General features: G+C 40.3%; 1 protein-coding gene and 1 non-coding gene across 7 annotated transcripts; both read left to right on the top strand.

Moving 5' to 3' along the window:
- Positions 1 to 1,043: 1,043 nt before the first annotated feature.
- SLC19A3 (solute carrier family 19 member 3) lies at positions 1,044 to 19,478 on the top strand. 6 transcript variants are annotated; one of them, XM_045512121.2, is made up of 9 exons: positions 1,044 to 1,171; positions 1,798 to 1,848; positions 4,863 to 4,965; positions 8,752 to 8,829; positions 10,127 to 10,278; positions 12,488 to 13,301; positions 15,822 to 16,014; positions 17,305 to 17,446; positions 18,227 to 19,478. In XM_045512121.2, the coding sequence occupies exons 5-9, from the start codon at positions 10,129 to 10,131 to the stop codon at positions 18,401 to 18,403; spliced, it is 1,476 nt and encodes a 491-aa protein (XP_045368077.1). In that variant the 5' UTR covers positions 1,044 to 1,171; positions 1,798 to 1,848; positions 4,863 to 4,965; positions 8,752 to 8,829; positions 10,127 to 10,128; the 3' UTR covers positions 18,404 to 19,478. The 6 variants fall into 6 exon arrangements, with proteins under 6 accessions (XP_045368077.1, XP_045368076.1, XP_010947205.1 ...); XM_045512120.2 differs by lacking the exon at positions 8,752 to 8,829; XM_045512122.2 differs by lacking the exon at positions 8,752 to 8,829 and having other exon boundaries at positions 1,152 to 1,167.
- Positions 19,479 to 25,937: 6,459 nt separating this feature from the next.
- On the top strand, positions 25,938 to 26,010 carry TRNAT-AGU (transfer RNA threonine (anticodon AGU)). The gene has a single exon. It is a non-coding gene; the product is annotated as a tRNA-Thr (tRNA).
- The last annotated feature ends 336 nt before the right edge of the window (positions 26,011 to 26,346 follow it).

The following is a 26,346-nucleotide window of genomic DNA, read 5'->3' as shown; positions in this document are numbered from 1 at the left end:
ACCCAATCCTCATGTCATCTCCTCAGTAAATATGTTTATGTTTCTATGAACGAATGGATTCCTCGTCATCTCTCTCTGACCTAGACTATAACTAGCAGATATCAGAGAAACACAGCAGTGGACTTCTCAAGGTCCAAATTGAGATGGTCTCTCAGGGAAAGCTGTAGAGGAAATCATGACAACTTCACCTTTAAGAAAATTTCAGTGTTCCCTAGCAGAACCCTACAATTTACTCATTGCCACTCCTGAGGTGGTTCTTGGTAATTTATAGGCAGACTCCCAGAAATCACAGGAGGGTGAGAAAAGAAAATCCGAACCAATAGAACAGTGACCGAAGACACTGGGGAGACTTTTAATCAATTTCATTTTCACTACTAGCCCTTAGAAACCAAGCAGTGTTTATCTTTGGAGGGGGTTTTCTATTTCCACCAGCAGATAAACAAACAAAAAAAAGTTTTGTAAAAAAAAAAAAATCCATTTTAACCAAACAGAACTTCATAACGCCTTAAAAAAAAAAACTCTGCTTAATAAGAAGTATTTATTAAATGAACTAAATATTTGTATTAGAAAATTCCCAAAGCACCAGAAAACCACCCTACCCTACCACTTTAAAAGACAAAAACAAAAACGTAGTGATTATAAACATTGTGTCTGGAGCCGGGAGACCGTGGCAAAATCCAGGCTCCTTTATTTACAGTTTTCTTTCCTTTGGCCTCACTTTATTTGCAGGATGGAGATGGTGGATGATCCTAAGTTTTTGGAATAAATGGATTTCTACGAAATGACATTTACAAACTGATGATCGAGCGACACTGCATTCAGTTCATCTTGCTTTTTTATTACGTTGATATTGGGCATCAGTATATTACCTCCCGTTGGTCCTTTCAGATACAGGGTTATTTGCCCACAAACCGCGGACTCCTGCCTCTAGTTGAAAGCTTTCCGCAGCCTGTAAAGGACCCTTGAAGAACTTTGGGGCGGGGCCTCCGGGCTGGGAGTCGGGCGGGCCCCGCCCCCGCCCCGCCCCCGCCCCGCCCCCGCCCCGCCCCGCCCCCACTCCTACCTTCAGAGCCCGACTCGCCCCGCGGCCGGACCGCTGAGGGTGCTGGTCCCGGAGGGGTTAACATCCCAGGTTGTGAGCGATATGGCGAGCAGAAACCCCCTCCTGTAGGTAAGAGTATCTCTGGGAGGTAAATTAATTGAAGAAACACCATCACCCCTCGCCCGCCGCGCTCCCCTCTCCCACAGTTTCCGGGGCATGAGCTGGGCGGGTACCTGCGCCGCCGCGGGCGGGTTCGGACTGGCCTGGATTACATCCCTGAGCCCCAGGCCGAGGGCCTTTGATCCGCAGTCCTGCCGCCACACTGCTGAGGCGCGCTCAAGTAGGTTTGTCTAGAATTCTTTCTTTCAACCATCTGGAAAAGCAGATTAAGTAAAACCAGGATTCTGAGGAAGGGTTAACATTCCCCATGGAAATCTTAGCGCGCAACCCCAAATCTCCATCCAAGAATGTCGAAAAGGTCCTGTTAAGGAAAAGAAAGGGGACTTTGAAGTTAGGAGATGCGGACTCTACTGAGACTACTTTAAAGGAGATTTTAAAATAACACATATCTTGCAGTAATATTTCTGGAAAGGATACCTAATTCATCAGATAACGTGTATAACAATTACTCCTTCAGTCAGTGTTGCTGCTGTAAATATGCAAAAGGTTTGAATTTGTGGAGTGTTTAAAGTCCCAAAAGAGTGAAGGAAATAATGTTTTCTAAAAATACTCACATAAGTGTTTTGCTCCCCCAGACTTCAGAACACATCGGTGTCTCCTTAGGCAAAAGGTGTGTTTTCGTTAAGGTATGTATTTTAAATAGACCGAAACATAACTTCCAAATACAGACATACTTTGCTTTATTGTGTTTTTGATAAATCAACGGTTTGTGGCAACCCTGAGTTTTCCCGCAAGTCTACTGGTACTATTTTCCAACAGCATTTGCTCATTTCTGTGTTTTCGTGTCACGTTTTGGTAATTTTCACAATATTTCCAACTTTTTCAATGTAATTGTATTTGTTGTGGTGCTCTGTGATTTTTTTTTTAATTGAAGGATAGTAGATTTACAATGTGTTAATTTCTGGTGTACAGCATCATGATTCAGTTATGCATATATATACATTCCTTTTCATATTCTTTTTCATTATAGGCCATTACAAGGTATTGAATATAGTTCCCTGTGCTGTATAATAGGACCTTGTTGTTTATTCTGTATATAATACTTATACTCTGCAAATCCTGATCTCCCACTTTATCCCTCCCCACTCCCTTTCCCCCTGGTAACCATAAATTTGTTTTCTATGTCTGTGAGTCTATTTCTGCTTTGTAAATAAGTTGATTTGTGTCATTTTTTTAAGATTCCACATATAATTGGCTATTGTAAATATTGCTGCTATGAACATTAGGGTACGTGTATCTTTTCAAATTAGAGTTTCCTTTGAATATATGCCCAAGGGTGGGATAACTAGATTATAGGGTAAGTTTATTTTCAGTTTTTTAAGGTATCTATCTCCATACTGTTTTCCACAGTGGCTGCACCAGACTACATTCTCAAGAACAGTGTAGGCGGGTTTCCTTTCTCCACACCCTCTCCAGCATTTACTGTTTGTTGATTTTCTACTGACGGCCATTCTGACTGATGTGAGGTGATACCTCATTGTAGTTTTGGTTTGCATTTCTCTGATAATTAGCGATACTGAGTATTTTTTCATGTGCCTATTGGCCATTTGTATGTCTTCATTAGAGAAATGTTTGTTTAGGTCTTCTGCCCATTTTGGGATTGGGTTGTTTGTTTTTCTTATTGATCTGTGATTTTTGATGTTACTCCCACCACTTGTTGAAGGCTCAGATGACGGGTAGCATTTTTTAGCAATAAAGTATTTTTAAATCAAGGTGTGTACATGGTTTTTTTAGACATAATGCTATTCACACTTACTAAACTACAGTACAGTGTAAACATAGCTTTTATATGCACGGGAATACCAAAACATTTGTGTGAATTGCTTTATTGGCAGCACTCACTTTATTGGGGGTGGTCTGGAACCGAGCCCACAATAGCTCCAAGGTATGCTTGTTCTTTAACCATCTTAGTGGTAGCTGAAAAGGACAAAAATACTAGTTTCTTTTGATCATTATTGGTTATGGACCAACAATGGTTTCTTACGTTTGGGTAGTGGTAAATGCAACTGAAGCATGAACATTTAAAAGATGAATTGCTTTGGCTTGCTGCCCCTTAACAGTTTAGGTGAAATGATCTGCTGTGTACCCTTCTGTGGTACTGGCTGTGAACTATGAGGGCCTAGCTGTGTTCATTCTGGTTGGATTTGCAATGTGTGCCTGCATGAGGAAGACAGGAAGGAAGCTGTATTGAGTGCATAATGTGCCAAGAACCAGATAGGGCCATTCCTGAGACAAGCTTGAGGGGTGAGTGTGATTATCTGCACTTTAAGAAGAGGGTTAGAGAGGTTAAGTCCCTGCCAACTGGGGTGGGGCCAGGAGAAACGTGGGCTTCAGACTCCAAAGTTATACTTTTTCATGGGGCCACACTGGCCAGCGTGAACCCAAACATAGGGAAAAAATTTAAATAAACAAGCCTAAAGCTGGGTGGTTCTGCAGTGGCATGTCAAAATATTAAAGCTGATTCAGTAATTTAACAACTATTCACAAATCATTGAGATTCAAAGGAATAAATCGGAGGTTGCTTGGATAGGCTGCAAGCACAGTGCCTAGTTAACAAGTATTAAAAGATTATTTCCGAAAAGGGATAGTCGTAACTCTCCTACAAATATAAAAATGAAAACATGCTAAAATTTGATTAACTCGCTGATGAGGAAACTGAGAAGGCTGTTAGAATCAGATCAATGGAGAATCCAAAGAATTGGTTCATTTATAGATCAGGAATGTTGAAATGGAGGTAAAACTGGTTTTCCGTGGAGGATTGGGGAAGAAAGCTTATCTTCGTTGGCTAGAACTCATTTTCACGTCTACAGATGAGCATCATTTCACATTGCCTGTCCGTTACTACAGTTACAGAGTTGTAAAATAGCTCTCGAGCAATGCCTAGTTTTTTCTTGAAGGACACATTTTTTCCTCCACCTCTGCCTCCAGGCCTTTGATCAGCTAAGCACTGCATTTCAGTGGCTAGATGCGATGGGTCGACTTTCTGTCGAAGTTGTCCGCCAGTGTGATGGTTTTGAGAGGCATATTCCTCCAGCTGCATCTGAGACCAGACTGATTTAACCATAGACACATGGAGAATAAACAGTCTGGGAGGGGGTGATCAATTCATCAGCAAATATTTCATGCAAGTCAAGAGAGAAGGACGCCTTATGTGATAAAATGGAATCTGAAGCATGTATCTTAAAGACTGCTTGCACCCTTCCTCGCAATGGTTTAGCAGAACCATTCGGGTCTGCACATTGAATATCTGGACCTAATTCACCTTTTGAAGTTGTGTGGAGTGCTTCATTTCAGTGAAGATTCCGTGGTTTGGGTTTGGGTTTTGGTGGGGAAATACATACAGAATTACTAGTGGGTGACAGGTGACAGGGCTGCTTCATAATTTTCTGAAATTCTAAATCACTTAATACAAAATTCTGGAGGAACTAAATTAGATTATTTTAATAACACTCAGAAGGAAGTGTTTTTGATATTTTTACCTCCCTAATCATCTGTATTTTAGAAAGATCTAAATCTCGTTATCTATTTTTTGCTCAATGACATTCCAAAGAGGGTGGCTGCAGAAAGGGGTGGGTTCCAGTGTATGAAGCCAGCGGGAGGGGGTGAGGTTTGGTGCATATAAAGTCGTTGTTCCTGACAGATCAGTTCTGAAGGAGGAGGACTCAGACCCTGGTGAGAGGAAGGGACTTTGTGACAGGCACTCACAGCAGCTGGCTGAGAAGGAGCAGAAGTTGGATCTGAAGGTAAGAACCTGGATTTAGTTGTAGAAGGAAGTGAGTTCGGGGCACAGAAGGAAACAGTAACTCTGATCGTGTCTGCATTATTTTGAAGAACGTTAGATGTGGCCATACTTACAAAGTTCGTTGGCCTGTCCTAGCTTTTTGATTTATGGGCACTGTTTTCATGCTAAATATTCTAGGACAGATCCCGTTTCAAAGATGCCTTTCTACTTGCAGATTAAAGTGAAACTTTGCCCCAGCACAGAATTTGGAAAAACCTTAATTGTTGCACCAGTAGGAAAAGTTCAGGGCTTGGGGAGTTCTACACAGTAAAATGCTTTGCTTTGTGGGCGAGGGGCAGGGGCAGGGGGCGGGGGAAGAGTAGGATGCATTTTTTTTAATTCAGGTATAATTTACATGCAATATAAAGTATAGATTTTAAGTTTAGTGTTTATAATTGTACACAGCCATGTAACTATGTCCCATCAAGATATAGGATATCTCGTCACCCCCAGAAAGTTCCCTCATTCCCCTTTACAAACAGTTCCCACCCCCAACCCCCCACATCTCAGAGGTGACCAGTGTTCTGATTTCTGTCAGCCTCGGAATGGTACAGGATGTCCTTTTTGTGTCTGGATTTTTTTTTAGGCAGCATAATATTTGAGATTTATTTATTTGTATTGTTTCATGTATCAGTGATTTGTTCTTTTTCTCCCCAAATCATCTTAAATACAGTATAGTTTAATTACGTACAATGAAATGCACAAAAATATAAATGAACTTTGACAAATGTGTGTACGTTTGTAATCACTGCCACAATCAAGATACAGAGCATTTTCATCACTCCAGAAGGTTCCCTTGCTTTCCACTTCAGTCAGTCTCTCCCCTGTCCCCGAGTCCAGGCAACTACTAACCCAGTTTCTCTAACTGTAGATTGGTTTTGCTTGTTTTAGGATGATACATACATAGAGAGTCATACAGTTTTGAGTCTGGATGCTTTGGCACAGCGTGATGATTTTCATATTCACCCAAGTTTTTGCAGTAATTCATTCCTTTCAGTTGCTGATTAAATCAGTACTAGTTGCTTAAATATACAATATTGTTTATTCATTCACCTTTTACTAGACATCTCAGTTGCTTCCCATATTTTTCACTGTTATGAATACATGAACGTTATTATACAGATGCCGAAAGCTGTTCCAAAGAGTTGGTACCATTTCACATCCCCACAAGCAATGTGTATGAACCCAGTTGCTCTAAATCTTTGTGAGCATTTGATGTGCTAGTGTGTTTGTACTTGGGCATTCTAATGGTAGCCATGTGTTTTCTCTGGTTTTCCTTTCCAGTTTCTTTTTTTTTCTTTTCTCTTTTAATTTTTTTTTTAGTTGAAGTATAGTCTGTTTACAATGTTGTGTTAATTTCTGGTGTACAGCATAGTGATTCAGTTATACATACTATATACATATTCCTTTTCAAATTCTTTTTCATTATAGGCTATTACATACAAGATATTGAATCTAGTTGCCTGTACTATATAGTAGGACCTTGTTGTTTATCTGTTTTATATATAGTAGTCAGTTTGCAAATCTTGAACTCTCGATTTATCCCTCCACCCACCTCCTTCCCCTCTGGGAACTGTCAGCCACCAGGCTATGGGGTGAACCACGTGCTTGGCAAGGAATCCCTGACTTGCTGGGGGGCGGAGGAGCAGCCAGACGTTAGCAGCTGAGAGACTCAGAGTCTCCCATCAGGCAGCGGGCAGGGACCGTGGCTGTGGCTCTGAAGGCTGGAGAATTGCCACCAGCTGAGACACCGTCTCCGAAAGGATCACCTGCTGCCCCTACACCAGGAAACTCCCACTTCTCTGCGCGGTCCTTCTGGGTTAAAGGACTGCTAATGTTTGTTTAGATGCCTTCTCTCATTTTCTCTGGCAGAAAAGCTAGCTTTGGGGCATGTGTTTGTTTCCAGGGGAAGGGGCTGGACAAAGGAGAGGGAGAAGGAAGCCCAGCATCCTAGGGCTCAAGGATGAGCCCCCCAGGTACTTCTCAGCTGTTTTCAGCTGAGGTCTCATGTTCTCCCGAAGCCTGAATCACAGTGGGGCCTGCAACATGGAGAGAGCAGAGGGAAGGAAAGTGAGGTGTGTTTGATCAGCGGCTCTGTGCCCAGCATGGCACCAAGTCCTCTCCAGGTGTCAGAGCACCCCAAGCCCACAAAAGCCCCACACACGCGGGTAGCACAGTTATCCTGTTTTACAAATGAACAGCTGAACGCGGGGCACTTGTAGAGTTGGAAACCTCCCTGGCCTTTGCCTGAAGCTATAGGAAGTGCACTCAGGAGACCGAGACAGAGCTTTCCTGCTTCTCAGAGGTGAGGTTTGACTTCCATCCTCTTCCTCCTACGAGGCTTTCTGTGTGTCGGGCACTCTTCCAGGCACAGGGGTAGCGCAGTGAGCCAGACAGACCAAAGAGCCTGCCCTCCTGCTCACCCTCGAGCCGGGCATATTCTGTCCTTTCCTGCTCGCCCTTCCCACCTACTCCAGGGGCAGCACTTGTACAGCAGTTAGACAGTTGCTGAAGACAGAGGTAGCCCAGGGGACTCTAGCAGCCCAGCCACCGCAGGCATCGCCCTAGGTCTCTGAGATGCACAGACAAGCTCGGAGTTAGTGCACTATCCATGGTCAGCACAGACGGAGAGAATGTTCCAGATGGAGAATCAGCAGATGCTACCCTACTAAGACCACCCTTTGAAAGATGACCAAGCTTTAGTAACTGCCTACCCAGGATAGCCTCTTCTACAAGAACGTTACTCACAGAGAAAGAAGGTTCCAGCAAACCCAGGTAGCAACTCAGGAAGAAGATAAACCTCATGCCCTCTAGGCTGAGGGAGGGGCTGGAGGACCATCAGCTCCAATCTGCTCATGGCAAAACGTTCGCGTCATCAGTCCTGTGCTGTCATCCAGTTCCCTACCCTCCTTCCCATTGTCTCTGTGCAGCGTCACAAGGGTTTTGTTGACCTAAACAGAAACAGAACTTACTTTATTTAACTTAAGAGCAGAAATACGCAGCTGTCTGGGGCCACCTTGTGAAAGGATAGGGTGGGTGCCAGACCAGTGGTGCGACCTAGTAGCCCCACCACCACCACCTCCCCATCTCCTAGCAAAATTCCCACCCCATCCAGGTGACTTGCTCTCCTGGGGTGAGCAACTTCTTCCCTCTCTGTGGCCCTCTTTCAAACTGCAATTGCCCCTGGAAGCTCTGTGTCTTAAGCCCTGACCTTCAGTGTGAATGTGCTTATAAAATCACTTTCTTCCCTCACTGTGGGGAGAGGTTGTCATTAAGTTAATAAGAGCCACCGAGGAAGAAGGGCCACCAGAATGAGGCTGAGTGGAGCAGGTGAGAGGACCCTGATGGGCATCAGGGAGACCTGGATTCAAATCTTGACCACGTGGTTTAAACCCAGCTGTTGGGCATCTTTGATTTCCCATATACTCACCTGGGAATTTGGGGAAGTAATGCACATAATATATCATATGTACATATATTACAGTAATTGTGAGGATTTAATTAGGTTACGTGCAGAAAAGCATCGTACCCACAGCAGGTTAGTTTCTTTCCTATAAATGATCTCAGAGAACTTAACCACATCCAACACCACCAAAAATGTGTCTGCTTTGCAAAGTAAAGCTTGATCCAAAATAAGAAGGAATGAGAGTGAATTTTCCTTTTGCACCTTGTAAACCACATGAAAAAGCAAGATGTTTCCAGACGTGGCCACCATAAAGTAAACTGTTGTTCTCATTTTTCTGTGCAGTGACAAATGCGATCCTCCACTGAACTTTTGATCTGAAATTTAAATTTCAAGCAATTTCATTTCTGGGTGAGGAAAAAGGTATAAACTGTGTATTAACTATTAATTAGCAACCTGCCCCATCGAGTGGTACAAAACTACAGACTTAGAGGAGAAATGGGCCCCATCATGAAGAAAAGTGGAATGACAGTCTAAGGAGTGATGCCTTCCATTCCCAGGAGAGAGTTGGCACCAGTATGGAAAAGGGGGGAAATATGTAAAAGGGGGCAGGTCAGATCTTTATCCAGCTTAATTTTTTTAATTATGAATTCTCAGGTGAGAGACACCCAACGAAAATGTCTATTATATGTCAAGCACAACACTAAGCAAGGCATAGTCTAATGGAGGGATGAATGTGTAAATGAACACATGCCATTCAGTGTGTTAATATTTCTGAGTCCTAGGTTTCAGTGCAAAATACAGGGGGCAGATAATAGAAGCTGTGAGCAACTCAGTCTGTGTTCTCTTGAGTTTGACCTAGAAGGTCATGTACAGGCCTACCTTGTTCTATTGCACTTTGCTTTCGTGCACTTTGCAAATACAGAGTTCTTTACAAATTGAAAGTCTGTGGCAACCCTGCCTTGAGCAAGACTGTCAGCACCACTTTCCCAACAGCATTTGCTCACTTCATGTCTCCGTGTCACATTTTGGTAATTCTCACAATACTTCAAACTTTTTCATTTTTTACTGTGTTTGTCATAGTGATCTGTGCTTAGTGATCTTTGATATTAATTGCAAAAAGATTACAACTCGCAGAAGACTCAAATGATGGGTAGCATTTTTTTTGCAGTAAAGTATCTTTTAATTAAGGTATGTATATTGCTTTGTTAGACATGATGCCATTGCACACTTAATAGACGACAGTACAGTGTAAACATAATTTTTATATGCACTGGGAAACTAAATAATTTGTGTGACTTGCTATATTGTGATAGTTGCTTTGTTGCAGTTGTCTGAAACCAAATCTGCAAATACCTCTGAGATCTGCCTGTACACGAATAATTCACTATCCAATGTTTTGCTTACTTTCAAGCATTCATTGGCCCATCATTTACCATTTAGTAGTAGCACTCATTACCATGTTTATGATGGAGAACTCTAAAGAAGTGGGACTGTCCCCCCAGCAATAATGAATAAGAAGTTTGTTGACAAAGGAGGGTTGACTGGTTCCCCTAGGGAATATTTGAGAGAGTTACCCATCCCTTACATTTTCATGTCAGCTGCAGATGGATGAAACTTTATCCTTCCATAAAACATTTAGAAATCAACTTCTCATGACATCCAAGATGCCAACAAGAATAAACATCAGTTAATTTTGGTTTTGTTTCCATTTGACCAGCCATGAGTTGTTTCCAAGCTTCACCGAGACATTCCTGGATTTATCCCACTGTGATCCTCTGCCTGTTTGGATTTTTCTCCACAATGAGACCCTCAGAACCCTTCCTTATGCCGTATTTATCTGGACCAGATAAAAACCTGACCAGTGCAGAGGTAAGTTAATATACATATATATCTTAACATGGTTTAATCTTAACAGGACTTGAACAAGGACATAGAGTCAGGGCTTCATTCAGCTGGAAGTAAGATTAACACACTGACTTCAACGAACGCTCTGTTTTCATGATATTTGTTATTTTATAGAACCATTCAAGCTAGTCTTTCTTCCTCACACTTGCAGAAATGGGAAACCAAAACCCATTACCTGTGTAATAAATATTTTCACTTTTGTCGAGTCCTAACATTAGTCTTGATGCATGGGGACATTTTAAGTCTTCATTGATTCTGTTATACTAATCCTAAAATAAAATCATTGCCGGGCACAGGATCTAGTCCTAATAAACTTTCAGGCTGCTGAAATATAAGTAGACTCTGTTAAAGAATTATAGTGTTTCTTTAGGACACTTGGTTTTGAAAAACTCTTCCTTAGCAGGTGAGACATTAACAGCTTTATCTCCCAGCTTTATCTTCCCCAGAAGTCTCAATTCTCTTACTTAAAAGATCCACCTCTTTTTTTTTTATGACAAGTGCAACAGGAATACGGACTGACCCAGCAGGAAAATTACCCTGGGTCGGTTTCATAATCTCCAGTCATAGTTAAGAAGACACTACGGTGTGTGGCTTCACCTGGAAGGCTCAGGGATGCTGGTTTATTGGGTGATGAGGTGGTGAGGACAGGAGGGAAAACTTACTCTGCTGAAGTGTGAAATCACTTCAGGGCGACTCTATCTCAAAGTTTCCCAGATGGCAGCATATCGTTATTAAGACAAAGCAAATGACAGATAGGGGTCCAGAATCAGCCAGTGAACCCAGAGGGTCCGGATAATGCAGCCACTGTGGATCAGTTAGGTACCCATCCTCAGAGGTGCAGCTCAGTCACACTCGCCTGTCAAGCCACTGAACTTTCCCTTGTCATTGACACTTGGACCCACTGAGGATGCCAGAAAAAGCAGTGGAGGCACAGAACAAGGTGTAGTGCAACTGACCCATCATGCCCCAAAGATCAGCAACTTCCTCAGTCCTTTCTTTCTAAGAATGAACATTGAGGTCCCGTGCATTTCTGACTAAAGCCATGAGATGACCCATATTCAGCTGAGGCCAGAATTGAGTAAGCGGAGACTAATCAGTAGAATTGGAGAGGAAGTGGGTTGGGAGCCCAGCAAACTCGGCCAGGAAGGAGATGAAATGCATTGCTGGTTCCCACAGCGTAACTCTGCAAGACGATTCACTCTCTGCTGTCTTCATGTGTGTGTTCATCCAGACTTTGGGAGAGCTGAGATTTTTGACATAATGATGAATCACATCACAATAAAAGGTGTTGGATTCTTCTAACATGGTAGCTGCTTTATCTAATGTTGTTAATCTTCAAACAAGAAGAGAATAATAATTTTTAATAGCCTGAAAAACCCAGATGTGTCTGTTGAATAATAATTTTTAACTAATTTACAGGCAGACCTCAGAGATATTGCAAGTTTGGCTCCAGACCGCTGCAATAAAGCGAGTCACATGAATTTTTTGGTTTCCCAGTGCATAAAAAAGTTATGTTTACACTAGATTATAATCTATTAAGTGTTTAATAGCCTTATGACTAAAAAAGTATATACCTTAATTTTTTAAATATCGCTAAAAAATTGCCAGAACAATTACAGTAGTAACATTAAAGATCACCAATCACAGATCACCATAACAAATATAATAACAATGGGAAAATTTGAAATATTGCAAGAATTACCAGAAGTGATACAGAGACATGAAGTAAGCAAATGCTGTTAGAAAAATGGCAGCAGTCTTGCTCAACACAGGTTGCCACAAACGTGTAAATAAACACGGTATCTGCAAGGTGCAATGAAGCAAAATGCAATAAAACGAGATATGCCTGGACTCTGGTGTACACACTGTAATAAACTTAATATAGTTCAGATTACACATTAAGCCAAGATATTCTTCAACTGAGAGGCATGTATGTTTATAAATTGGGGTTTTTTGGGGCGATGGGGGAAGGTGCTCTCCTTTCCTAGCAGTTTCCTTGAAAATCAGTTTTCTGTTGTGCCTCTTCATAAGATGAAGAATACCACATCTGACTGGATGCAGAATTTGATGTTGGGTAAGCCGCATGTACCTTAGTAACACGCGTATCTGAGAAAGGAAACCCTTCTCACTTCCTGGTGCCTCACAGTCCACGACCCACTTTTCAACTTTGCAGCTCACAAAGGAGGTCTTCCCCGTGTGGACGTATTCCTACCTGGTGCTGCTGCTCCCAGTGTTCATCCTCACCGATTACATCCGCTACAAGCCGGTCATCATCCTGCAAGGCCTTAGCTTCATCACGACCTGGCTGCTGCTCTTGTTTGGCCAAGGAGTGAGGACCATGCAGGTTGTAGAGTTCTTCTACGGGATGGTCACTGCCACCGAGGTGGCCTACTACGCCTACATCTACAGCGTGGTCAGCCCGGAGCACTACCAGAAAGCGAGCGGCTGCTGCCGGAGCGCCACGCTGGTGGCCTACACGGTGGCCTCCGTGCTGGCCCAGCTCTTGGTGTCCTTGGCCAGCCTGTCATACTTCTACCTCAATGTCATATCCTTGGCCTCTGTCTCCATGGCCTTCCTTTTCTCACTTTTCCTACCAATGCCTCAGAAGAGCATGTTTTTTCACGCCAAACCCAGCAAGGAAGCCCCTCCAAAGCCACCAGGAGGGGATGTTGTCTCAGAGGAACCTCAGATGGATCTCAAACCAGTCTGCCAAGAACTGTACACCATTTCAGGCAACCCCGGTATTGGCCAGCAGAGCAGCCCAAAGCCAGAAAATGTCGTTTTGAGAGTTTTTGTGCAGTGGTTACGAGATTTGAAGGAGTGTTACTCCTCAAAGCGTCTTTTCTACTGGTCCCTGTGGTGGGCTTTTTCCACAGCAGGTTTTAACCAGGTTTTGAACTATATTCAAGTCCTTTGGGATTACAAGGCACCATCCCAGAGCTCTACAATATATAATGGGGCTGTAGAAGCTGTTGCAACCTTTGGCGGTAAGTAAACTTTGATTTATCTTCCTTTGATGGGCTACCCCACCCCCATTAAGTTCATTTCTCCAGTTGCTAAGTGTCTCCATGGTGATAAATTAGCCCTGTTCAGAAGGCATATTAATCTTTTTCAGGATTAGAAGGCACTGGGAAAAATAAAAAGAGGAACATGACATTTCTATTTAATGTTATAGTTAGTAAGTCAAGAGCTCAGGATTAGCACCAAATGATTCAATTCAAGCCAGATTCCTGAGATTCCATTTCATCATCAGGAAAACTGTGAATAATGGCCCCTGTTCTTTCAGGATTGTTTTTAATATCAAAAGGAAAATAAGCATCTCATTTGTAAATAAGGAGTTTTCATTCTTTTAGAAAATGAATTGAGCTATGAAGACTTCCAAATGATCACTAGAAGAATTTTTGTTAATAAAGGATTTCAGTTAGCTAGTGCCCATCTTTAAGCAGTTCTAGGCTACACACCACAGATTTCTAAAAGTAGCTTTCTTATGAGATTTAAATCAGAAGTGGAAGTAATGTGGCAGTCAGGATTATAATATCAGAGGGAAATCTGCCTTTGAAGTTCACTCTACAATAAATATTTGTATCCTGGTAAATGGAAATTTAAATACAACTAAGACTTTGAAGATATTTTCTAGGAAGCAGGAGATGTCCACACCCTCTTTTACAAAAATTTTCAGAAAACTCAGGTGGCATCCGTTTTATTATTGTCTCTCCTTTAGGAGACTTTAATTCCTAGAAACCAAGAGTGTGCTGAAATTGGATCACTGAAATTATTTCTCCTACATTCCAAATGCTGGGAAGAAAAGTAACTATTTTTTTTGCAGTAATGGTTTCTGCCTAGAATACGTGTGGAAAAGTTAATTAACCAAGTCTCAGTAATTTGAAACATAAATGCCTCTCACTTTGTTAAAAGAACTAAAATTACTAACCCTAATTACTATCAATTATTCAGTCTCTTAAATTCTTTAAGTTGTTTCCCCAAAACTTCAAGTAAATTAAGCAAGATCTTGAAGACTAACATTAAGATGGAATTAGAAATAAGATTAAGATTAAGAAAGATTACCAATAAAGACTAAAAGTTACTACCCAGTGCACCTCTGTTACTTGTCACTGAGAAAAACAATAAAGAAAGGTAAATGTGGACAGGCCAGGTGTCCTGCCAGAACAGTTGTTTCATCTTTATCCATCCCTGTGCTAAACACCTTGCAGTGACTGAGTTTATGTTCCATTTCTGACCACTCTGTCATGGTTAGGAACCCTCTGCATAGAAGAGTGTTTGGCACATAGTTGATGCTAATTAAAAGTGTACCAGATGACTGGATAAAGAAGATGTAGGATACACACACATACACACACACATATACACACAATGGAATACTACTCAGCCATAAAAAATAATAAAATAAGGCCATTTGCAGCAACATGGATGGACCAGATTGTCACTCTAAGTGAAGTAAGCCAGAAAGACAAAGAAAAATACCATATGATATCACTTATATGTGGAATCTAAAAAAAAAAAAAAAAAAGACGAATTTATTTACAAAACAGAAACAGAGTCACAAACATAGAAAACAGACTTATGATTACAAGAGGGGAGAAGGGGTGGGAAGGGATAAATTGGGAGTTTGAGATTTGTGGATACTAACGACTATATATAAAATAGATAAACGAGTTTATACTGTATAGCACAAGGAACTGTACTCAATATCTTGTAGTAACCTATAATAAAAAATAATATGAAAAGGAATATATATATACGTATATATATATATATATATATACGTATATATATATATGACTGAACTATTATGCTGTACACCAGAAATTGACACATTATAAACTGACTATACCTTAATTAAAAAAATAAAATAAAAAATAAAAATTATGGCTGCAGTCCCATAAAAAAAAATAAACAAAAAAACAAAAAACAAAGCTAGATTTAAATAAGGAAAGACTTTATCCAAAAAGATTATTACTCTAGGGACAATGCTCTGATCTCAGAAAACTGCAAGTGTCTCAAAATCAAATAGAAAAAGGCTTTTCTTTATATAAAATAGATGAACAAGGAACTACTGTACAGCACAGGGAACCATATTCAATTTCTTGTAATAACATATAATGGAAGAGAATCTGAAAACAAAATATACATATGTATGTATATTTACAACTGAATCACTTTGCTGTATGCCTGAGACCAACATTGTAAATCAACCACATTTCAATAAAAAATTTAAAAAACAAAAAACAAACAAACAAACAAACAAACAAACAAAAAGTGTGCCAACTGAATGAAAGAACAGAAGGTAAAGAGAGAAGCCAAAGGAAAACATGAGTGAGAAAAGGATAGAAACCCCCATTTAGGTGGATCACGCTATTTTCACGAATTGGGAAAGCAATATATTCATCTTTCAGAATTGCCTGAGACCTGAGTTCTTAGGAGAGCACGTTGCTGCTTCCCATGGGCAACGTCAATATGTTACCTCTTCCTTAATGTTCCTTCTTCAGGGGCCGTGGCCGCCTTTGCTGTGGGTTATGTGAAAGTCAACTGGGACCTTCTGGGAGAGTTGGCTCTGGCCGTCTTCTCAGTTGTCAATGCAGGTGCCCTGTTTCTCATGCATTACACGACCAACATATGGGTGTGCTATGCTGGCTATTTGATTTTCAAGACGAGCTATATGCTTCTTATCACCATAGCAGTGTGAGTAGTACCAACCACTTCTTTCCACTCCTAAAACTACACCGTACTCTCTTTTCTGTATTCCTATAGTTCCTTTGAGAACTTTGGAAGGATTTTACTCAATTGCTTTATTAAATATTGACTACTTCATATTAAATTAGTTACAATTAAGCTATCTTTTCATTTAACTGTCCTCTGAATATTGCTAAGATTAGTCATCAGGGAAAACAATTTCTGTAGGTTCAAAAAGCAAAGGCAATCATACATTGTCAGGTTGTGATTTTTATTTCAAGCAGTGTGCCAATTTGCACAGTGTGGTACAATTTGATTTTGCATGATTAAGTTTAGATTTCATCTCTGATTTCACTTGGCTGCTTGAGTTAATTCCAAGCACATACTGTTGTATGAAACAAAATATTTGCAGCGGGTTGTTAAAAACCGGATACTTAAAATAGTAGATGCAAAGATTACAAGAAACTATAAAATCCCAGAGATCATTTTCCTTAATAATTAAAAACATTTGGTTCCATATATAAGAACAGAGAAAGTTCAGTATAGGTAATGTGCTTTTGTAACCAAAAGAGATAAGAAACATTTGAATTTCAGATCATTTGAAAGTAGAGCCAAAGCTTTATCAAGTTTTGGGTTTTAATTTCTGAAAAAATATGCTTGATAAGTAATTGACAAAACACAGAAGTATAAAGATCCTGAGAAAAGATCATGAAACAAAGGAAGGATGAAACTGTGGCAAGTTCATTTTTCTCACTGAAAGGTATCAGTTTAATATATCAAACTCATGTATCTTGAGTGTTTTTTTTTTCTTTTGTTAAGTTCGGATGACATTATTTCTTTTCATCTTAAGAATCTTCCGAACCCAAAGCCTTTTACATGCATTCCAGGGAAGAACTGTCAAAAACATATATTTGCGTCTTTCATAAGTGTTTTGTAATAAGATTTCAAAATCTATATAATTATAAAAGATAAATTAATTATAGATTCACTCAGTTGTACAACCAGTCTTGGTCTGGATCTTCCAAAGAATAATCCACCTACTAAACTTTGAAATTGTCATTAAAATGGATAATTAAAAAAAATAACTCTCTAAAAAACTCCTTAGGTTGGATGTTGCTGGCATTTCCATGAAAATTCACTATTGAAACAGTATCTAAAATCAAATAGCATCCCATATTCAACAAGACACTGCTTTCTCTTCAGTTTCTGTCTTTTAAAGATAAGATATCCCATGTATCTTCTTGTTAAAAACAACAACAACAACAACAACAACAAACCTTGTTCTATGTTTCATGACAGATTTCAGATCGCAGTTAACCTGAGTGTGGAACGCTATGCCCTGGTGTTTGGAATCAACACCTTCATTGCCCTGGTGATTCAGACCATTGTAACTGTGATAGTAGTAGATCAGGGAGGACTGGGGCTGCCGATCAGCATTCAGGTGAGCTGCAATACTTCTGTTCTCTTCATATAGTTGGACGAAGGCAGAATAATGAGGTCATCTCAAGGGTTTTTTCAACCCTACCACTGCCAGTACTTAATTTCTTTGAATTCTTTGACTAGGCAAAATTTAAAAGAAGCCATTCCTTTAACTAACATACTGTAAAACCAAGTAGGTTTTGAGCAACAACAACTATAGGTTAACGTTTAGTGTTGGCCCCTAAAGCCTCATCAGGTAACTCTCTCGCCATTGTGTCCCCTTTATGTCTCCTCCTCCTCCCATCATCCAGTACCAAGGTTTACTACGATGCAACTGGAAGGGGTAAAGGGCTGCAGAGTTTAGTTCCCTTTTCCCTACACCATTGAGAGACTTAAAATTGGCCCAATTTCACATTTTACATATGGATCTGAAAAAAAGCGGGGATAAGACAGGCAAGCAGTGACCTCAATGTCTAAAATTCGTTGCACAATTCTCCAAACACAGACACATAGATCAATGGGATTTAGTGTTTTTTTCCCTCTTGGTGATGTTTGCTAGACTTTGAATCCAAGCAACCCTGACCCCAGCGCCCACACTCTTAGTTACTGCGTTGCTTACACTTTCCTACCTGGTTCTTCTAAGATGGGGGAAGAAAGTACTGTGCAAATCCAAATGATCCATATTAAGATCCTGGGTCGCGGGTATTCCATAGGTCAAACAAATCAAAAGCATAACTATGTATTATCAATGACATAGATGGTCACATTGCATGTGTGTCTAATGAATTCTGTTTTTCTCTAGTTTTTAGTTTACGGGAGTTATTTTGCTGTCATTGCTGGCATTTTCCTAATGAGAAGCACGTCCATTATCTACTCAGCTGAATGCCAAAAGAAAGTGCTGAGGTCTGCTACAAGTCAGACTCCAGATGGACCACATCCAGAAGAGCCAAGGAATGTCATCATGGGAACAAAGCTCTAACCCGTGTCAACCTCTACAGCCTCTGAGCAAGGACTGCTGGTCAACCACTACAGTCTCTGAGCAAGGACTGTTCTGAGCAAAGTCCCTGAATCCCATTAATTGACACATTTCACAAGTCTGGATTCCAAGGAACCTTTCCAAAAGCACCACACAAGCTCAGCTTTAGACCAGATATCTGTGTGCCCAGCTAAATGGGATGCAGTCATCAGGGCCCATCATCTCAGTTAAATAATCCATGTTGAGGAACCCCAGTGAATAGCAGTGGCTGGAAAATTCTGGTTCTGATTGCTTTCAAGGACATGCAAAGGCCTTGGAACCAAACCATGAGAAAACTCTAGCCATCCTAGAGTTGATGTTCCTCATTTGTGAGCAGAAATACTAACTGACGTGACCCTGTTGGCTTGGCTTAGATATTTGTTTCATTTTACCAAGACAGGCAACACAATGGACATTTTTAGTCACATGAGCCATTGCCCTTCTTCTTCCGTTAAGTGTATTTCTTTGAAACTTACAGTTCTCTGAGAGAGTTATAAAGCTCTGTCCCACTTTTATGGACTTCTTTTCTCTCCTGACAACATAGTATTATTCACAAGCTATTATTTGATAATATCACCATTTAATTTTTTCATGATTACTTTTACTTTGTGCTCTGCTGAGCTTTGTTGTTGCAATTCTACCTCAGAAATAGCTCCAGACATTCCTGTGTGGCCACAGAATGACATTCATGTCAATTCCCAGTGGCTCCAGCAGAGGCAATGAACTTTCTCTTGTCATGACCCCAGATGTTTTAGTGTCATGTCAGTGTGATGTCTGTCTAAAATGAAAAACTTAAGTGGAAGTTTTTCAAGGGTTTCTAGAAGTATTTGTAAATAAGAAAATACTGATGGAGGGAACACCTAATTTTTAAATGGCAGAGATAGTGTTAAGTAAATTGATGTGTGCAAAAAATATTAAAGAGCCTTTCTAATTTTTTGATGAATTGTGCTAAAAGTTGTCTGAGTTTGTCTGTCCTTTGAAATGTCAATAGAAGTCTCATTGAGCCGTCTGCCACTGGGAATAAAGAAAGCTGATTCAAGATTTGTGTTTCAGATAGATTTTCCTCCAAATCTCAAAATTCAATCACTGGACTGAAAATAAAATTCAGTCCGAAAGCCAACACACTTACTTAGTGGAGAAAACTAATAACTAATTACATCAAAAGCAAGGAAAAAATGACCACTATTATCCTTCTTACTTATTGTACTGAAGGCATTAGCCAACACAATTAGACAAGAAAAAAAATAAAAAGTCAAAAATTGGAAAGGAGGCTACAAGTATGCACCCAAGAGAGTCAATTAAAAAATGGGATAATTGCATAGAAAGTAAGTATATGGAAACCAAAAGCTTACATGATACAACAACCATTTGGAAGATATATGGGAGTAAAAGACCACATTTATAGTAGAATAAAAATAAAATACCTACAATTACATTTCATCTATTTAAAAATTTAATAAATATGTAACACATAAATGAATATGCCTAAAAACACTTTTGGAGATTATGAAATAACACCTAAACATATGGAAAAGCCTACCTTGTTCTTGCTTAGGAATAAAAATATATATAAAGACAATCTTCCTAAATAAATGTGTATGTTAAACCCTATCCCGAGGGGGAAAATCATTTTTAATTAGCAAAGGTGATTTTTAAATTTATTTGGAGAAGTTAACACAGCATTGTAAAACAACTCTACTTCAATAAAAAAAATAATAAATTCATTTGAAAAATTAAGAAAGAACCAAGAAATGCTTTTTATAGTGGAAAAAAATGAGATTAAATTATTTACAGAGAATTCAACCCTACTCTAAATTCTTACTATAATAACATTATCAGCATGAAGAGACAGTCCAATGTAAGAAGTTCTGAATTAGTCCCTAATTCATATGGGATTTCAGACTATGATAAAGAGAGCATTTCATACAAGAAGAAAAAGATGGAATATTTAAGAAGTTTGGAATAATTTTTTTCCCAAAGGAAAAACTGAGTTGGACCCAAGAGTGCTAGAATGATCAATATGTAATGATTATGTATCAATATGCAGATATAAAAAAAATGAAACTGCAGAAGAACCAGAAGAAAACATGTAGGAATTGTTTCATAACTTCAAACCTTTCTAAAGTAGCAGAAAACCTAGATGTCATAGGAAGGGAAATTGACAGCATAAACCTAGACTCATGCATGGAAGAAACAGTATAAGCAAAGCACAAAGACAAGTGATGATCTGGAAGAAACATTGCAGCTCATCAAAGCTACTTTCCCTAATTTATGTAGAACCAATCCTGATAAGATTGATAAGAAAAAAAGGTCAAAAGGATGTGAACAGGGAATTCAGAGAAAGGGAACTACAACAGCTCAGACATGTAACAGATGTTTAAATTATCTCATTAGAGATGTGTATTAAAACTACAATCAATGAAGCACCATGTTTCACCTATGAGAGTAGAAAACAGTCTAAATGTGTGACAACAGAGTTTGTTTTCTGGGAGTGGGTCAACAGGCAGTCTCAAAGGTTGTTGGCAGAAATGTACATTAGGTTTCATTGCTACAAAGAAAAATTCGGCATGTATATCTTTCCACCTATAGATTTCTCTGATTAGAATAAACACCACTGATGCCTGGTAACTGACTTGTATGAAAGGATTTTCATTACAGAAAAGTTTCTAAGCAGAAGAAAAATGGAAACTACTTAAATTTATTAAATGACAGGGAAAATGGATTATGGGACACCACTATATTTCACTTGTAATAATATTAACTAGATAAAAAAAGAGGAAAATCTTTGCATAGCAATAAAGGGCTCTAAAATATATTATTATTTAGTAAATAATAAAAAATTATTATGAACTGGGAAAAAGTCAAGTGCAAAAATAATAATGAATGCAGTAACTCACCATTTGTGTTTAAGTAAGGAAGAAAGTATCTATATTGGTTTATGCACACATACAGCTTTTCTGGAAGAACCAAAATAAATAAATAAGTAACAGTGGGATTACGTGCTGTGGGTAATGGGAAATGGGAGGGAGGTGTCTTCTGTTCATGACTTTTTATGTTTACCCCATACAAATTGCCCATCCCCAAGTTAAAATACTAATTTTTTTAGTGCTTCACCTCTTGGGAAATAAATTAGCATGGAAGAATAAAGAGCCAGAGATTTTTTTATTTTTTGTACGTAACCATACTGATGTTTTTACATTTTTTTGGCAATATGCGTTCATAAGTAAATGTGCACTTATAATTAAAAAAACAAACACAGAAGGAAAAATATCAAGTATTTTTAAATAAAAAAATTTGTATTTGGTATCTCATGAAAGAGAAAGATTATTTTTTAAAATTAAAATCTAGGTTTGCTTTGCAAGATTTGTGGTTGGTAAGAAAACCTCATGGAGAAATATCTTAAATGCTTTTTTTTCAGAGTGAATTACATTTTATTTTATTTTTTTTCCAGAGCCACTGAGGATTGAGTCCAGGACCTCGTGCATGCCAAGCACGTGCTCTACCACTGAGCTGTACCCCCCACCCCTTTAAATGTTTTGTTTTGTACATAGAATGACTCGGAAACCACAACAGAAACAGAATTCATAGATAAATAACAGAAATAAGGGAATAGAGATGGCAGGCGAATAACCATTTATGAGAAGAGAAAAAAGAAAAGGTGATGGGTCTCGCTTGTTTGGCCCTGGCCCTTTGCCTCCATTTAGGCTTTGACTTAGGTGAGACATTGAGACCTGGTTCGAGGAAGTTGTCACTGAAGAGGCACGCAATGCATTTTGACAGGTGAACAGGGTCACAGGGCCTTTAAGGAAAAGGCGCACAAGGCAGCGGGTGTTGAGACACCCGAGGGAATCCCTGATCTGGTGAGATGGGAGATGGGCAGGTGGCTGGGAGGCCTGGGCCCCGCAGGCCCTGGGCGGGCATTGCGGTCACTGCACGTCTGTCATTCAACTTAATTCGAGAAGACAGAAATCTCTTGCTACCATAGCAGAATACAAGCAGAATCCCTGAGGGGTTGTTCTCTATATTTTATTTTAATTTAGGACATTTAGGTAGTAGCTATGTGGTGACTGGAAACAACAGTAATAGTCCTAGAACGAGCGAGAGCAACAGACCCAGGGTGCGCACAGACGCAGAGAGGCAGAAGGACCAGGTTGGAAGGCTGCATGAATACCCATCAAACACAACACTCAGAATCACGGGCCCTTTGCCTGGGTTAACATTTTTGTAATGGTCGTTTCCTGTTTATTTGTTTTTTGTTTTTTTGTTTTTTTGTTTTCAGATAAAAAGGTTTAAGACCATCAGGTTAAAAGAGAGATGCACAGAGTTTAAAAAGATATTGTCCAAAAGAGTAAGTCCCAGGAGATACAGGTGACGTGACGTGGGAGGAGCAGAGAGACTAGATGGAGGAAAGTCAGTTCACAGCAGAGAGCGACTCCCAGCCTCTCCTTCCCTAGAAGCAGGACCGAGCAGGGCAGCCGTCTGGCAGCCGTCTTGCAGCCGTCTGCAGCCACTGTCGTGCTGACAGCAGCCCTTCCCCCAGCCGCAGCCACAGGAGTTGCAGCCACAGGTGCGGCAGCATATGCTTCAGTGTCTAGACAATGCCCTGACAGTTTGGCAGTGGAGGGAGGTGACCCAGGGTGACTCAGAAGCTGGGCAATCATGGGTACTGGTGGCAGGAGAAGAAGAGATCAGAACTCACCCAGGAAGGGATAAAAACCATCAGAATTGTGGAAAGGTAACTGCTCTATTTGCCAACCTCCTGTCTTTCTCAACAACGGGAGAGGACAAGGGATGGTTTGATTTGGTATTTTGATGGAGCTTCAGAGGAATTTGTTTTATTCAAGCAGTCAGGGAATATATATATACCCAGCTTCCCGTCCCTGTGCACTGATGACTTCGGGAAAGATACTTAACATTTTTTGTACCTCAGTTTTCTCACCTACAAAATGGGGACAAGAGTGGTCTTACTTCATAGGACTGTTGTGAGTATTAGAGGGTTAAGATGTGCAGGTCATGTACCCAAGAGTACCCAGCACACAGTGAGGGCTGGGTAAGTCTTGGTGAATATTGTAAGAGCAGGACCCTACGGGGCCCTCCCAGAATAGCACCCCCACCTCTATGTCCTCTGCCTGCCCCTTGTCTATAGAAATACTTTCCGAGGCTTCCCTGAGTTCCAAAGAGAAGTGAGAAAATGCAGGAAAAAAAGGAAAACAGTCAAGCAAGACAAAATAATTATAGTTTGGCCATTAAACAAAGTCAGGGACCTTTAGTTCCTCCCCAAGGGCTATATATTATATTCTGAGCCATGTCCTTTGAGCTGTTTTGCAGCTACTGAAACCCTCACCAGGTGGCTGCCCACAAGCACGTAGACCCCAAATCACTTGGAACCAGAAGGTTGAAGATGTTGACTCCCAATGACCTCACCACCAACCGATCAGAAGAATGTCCACAAGCTGATCATGCACCCACAACCCTTCACCCTCACCCTGTCCTTATAAACTTTTCCAAAGCCTTCAGGGAGTTTGGGTCTTTTAAGCACTAGCTGCCTGAACTCCCTGCTCGGTGCCCTGCGATAAACGCTGCACTTTCCTTCACCACAGCCCGGTGTCAGTAGATTGGCTTTACTGCGCACGGGCAAGCGGACCCAAGTTTGGTTTGGTCACAATATTACTAGTAAAAATTATGTCTCTAAATGTGAGTTGTCCAGGCATACACGTTGTCTTGAGCTGCCAGAGTTATGATACAGAGACCACAAACACACTGTTAGCATTTTTCTAGGACAGTCGCAATTTTAAATATCTCGTGGTACTGCCTAATTACATAGCAGAGCACTATGTTTGGGTTTTGGAAACTAAGGTCACTGCACTAATAGGAAAATTAGAGGCTTGAGAAGAGACAGTCTGCATGAGTTTGAAGATACTGAATTGCCCTGGAGAAGGTCCCATCAAAAGTAAGACCTTTTCTGTAGTAGTAATTAATTGAGTGCTTGATGTGAACCAGGTATTGTTCTAGGTCCTACACTAATGAGAAGGCTTAGAAAAACCATCCTCCATTTTCCTATTTTCAGCAGAGAAATAGAAATTAAACAACTCTCTTCTCCTCCCATAGCATCAATTTCTGCTCCGTCTGACCCAGATTAGATCTTGGCCCAGATAAGAACAACATATGATGGCTTTATCTTAGTGGATGGGTTTTTTTTTTCCCTTGCTTTAACACTGTCAGTAAATTAAAAATGTATTTTATTTGAATGTGTAAGAAGTTCAAATGAATCCTTAAATTTCCACTTTTAGGTAACCAATTTTGGTAGACCCTACCCTCAGCTCCCAGTAACTTTATAGTCAGAGTGTATTCTGGGGACCCTATAGGAAATAGTAGGTTATGAAGAAGGATGGAAAATATTGTTGCCAAAATAATGTGAGCATTTTGGGCGACAAGAATCAATTGTTTGTAAATTTCTTATCACAAGCGTAGCTTCCCTAGACCTTTGGAATTAAAAAAAGTGGTGGGGGAGCAAAAAAATATTGGGACACTTAGTTGTGTCCACTCCAAAGACCCTGTTATCTGAGTTATTGCATTTGGTTTTCTCTCCTAAGGGATGTCTTGTAGGGCATGGGGAGACTAAAATTGCCCAAAGCCAGATACTTAAATGTATCGGGGGAATGCCCATCCCACACCCTGTTCCTTTCCACTTCACACAAATTGGAATCTTGGGCAACACTGTTGTTTCTTCTTCATGAACGTCACTTCCCTTTCATGTCTTTCAAAATAATGACTGTCGGTCCTCCGTATCTGAGGGCTTCACATCCACAAAGTCAATCAACCTCAGATCAAAAATATTAAAAAAAAAAAAAATTCCAAAAAGTTCCAAAAAGCAAACTTGAATTTGCCCCTCACTGGCAACTATTTCCATAACATTTACATTGTATTCGATGTAGAAGTACTCTAGAGACAGTTTAAAGTATACGGGAGGATGTTTGTAGGTTATACGCAAATACTACACCATTTTATATAAGGGACTTGAGCATCTGTGGATTTTGGTGTTCTAGGGGGTCCTGGACAATCCCTCCAGATACTGAGGGATGGCTGTATGAGGACAGCCGACCTAACCCAAGAATGTATGTAGGCTTCAGGTCCCTAATATAAACCCCACAGTGCTGACAGACCAGCTCTAGCCCTGTGAGTTACACCCACAGGCAGACAGAAGAATGCTGGCCTGGAGCCAATGCGAATGTCTTAAAGGAGGTGGTTCAAGGACAGGTTGTAAGTGGTGTAACAGGTAAAATGAGGCAGCGTGTTAATAGCTGCAATAAAAGGAGCCAGATATCTAAATTTTTATGCTAAGAAACCAAAATGCTTTTGAGAGCCTGGAAAAGAAGTCTTTACTAAAGAAAATGATAGGGGGAAAGACGCAACCAACTTTGCAGATAGGAATTAATGTAAAATGTCATAGAGAAAAAGCACAAGTTTGTGGCCTTTTAAAAACTCAACCCAATTGAGGGGAGGGTATAGCTCAGTGGTAGAGCACATGCTTAGTGTGCATGAGGTCCTGGGTTCAAACCTCAGTACCTCCTCTAAAAATAAACAAATAAGTAAACCTAACTACCTCTCCCCCACCAAAAAAAGTCTGTGGCAGGTGTTATTACCCCATCTGCCCTACAGATGGGAACTTTGAGATGCTGGCCTTGTGTTCCAGGGGAGCCAGGTCCAGAACACCACATTTGCCTGGTTAATTTTGTTTCTGGCCAGCTAACACTCTCCCTTTGTGTAAAGCCTCCTCTTCTCTTTCAAGACCACGAAGGTAAGCCCGGACAAGCTTGACTTACTTGCCAGAAGAAGCAGTTGATGGAAGACATCTTTCTAGTTTTTGCTGCAGACATTGGTTTCACCAAATAGCCAACCAGCCTTTG

The sequence above is a fragment of the Camelus bactrianus genome, chromosome 5 (genome assembly GCF_048773025.1).
Source record: "Camelus bactrianus isolate YW-2024 breed Bactrian camel chromosome 5, ASM4877302v1, whole genome shotgun sequence".
Classification (NCBI taxonomy): Eukaryota; Metazoa; Chordata; class Mammalia; order Artiodactyla; family Camelidae; genus Camelus; species Camelus bactrianus.
This window is presented reverse-complemented; position numbering and strand designations above follow the sequence as displayed.

Bases quoted from the DNA above. Each gene is read 5' to 3' on its own strand.
- SLC19A3 (XM_010948903.3), top strand. From the start codon at position 10,129: ATGAGTTGTTTCCAAGCTTCACCGAGACATTCCTGGATTTATCCCACT. The intron at 10,279-12,487 runs GTAAGTTAATAT...TCAACTTTGCAG, and splicing joins AAAACCTGACCAGTGCAGAG to CTCACAAAGGAGGTCTTCCC. The intron at 16,015-17,304 runs GTGAGTAGTACC...GTTTCATGACAG, and splicing joins CTTCTTATCACCATAGCAGT to ATTTCAGATCGCAGTTAACC.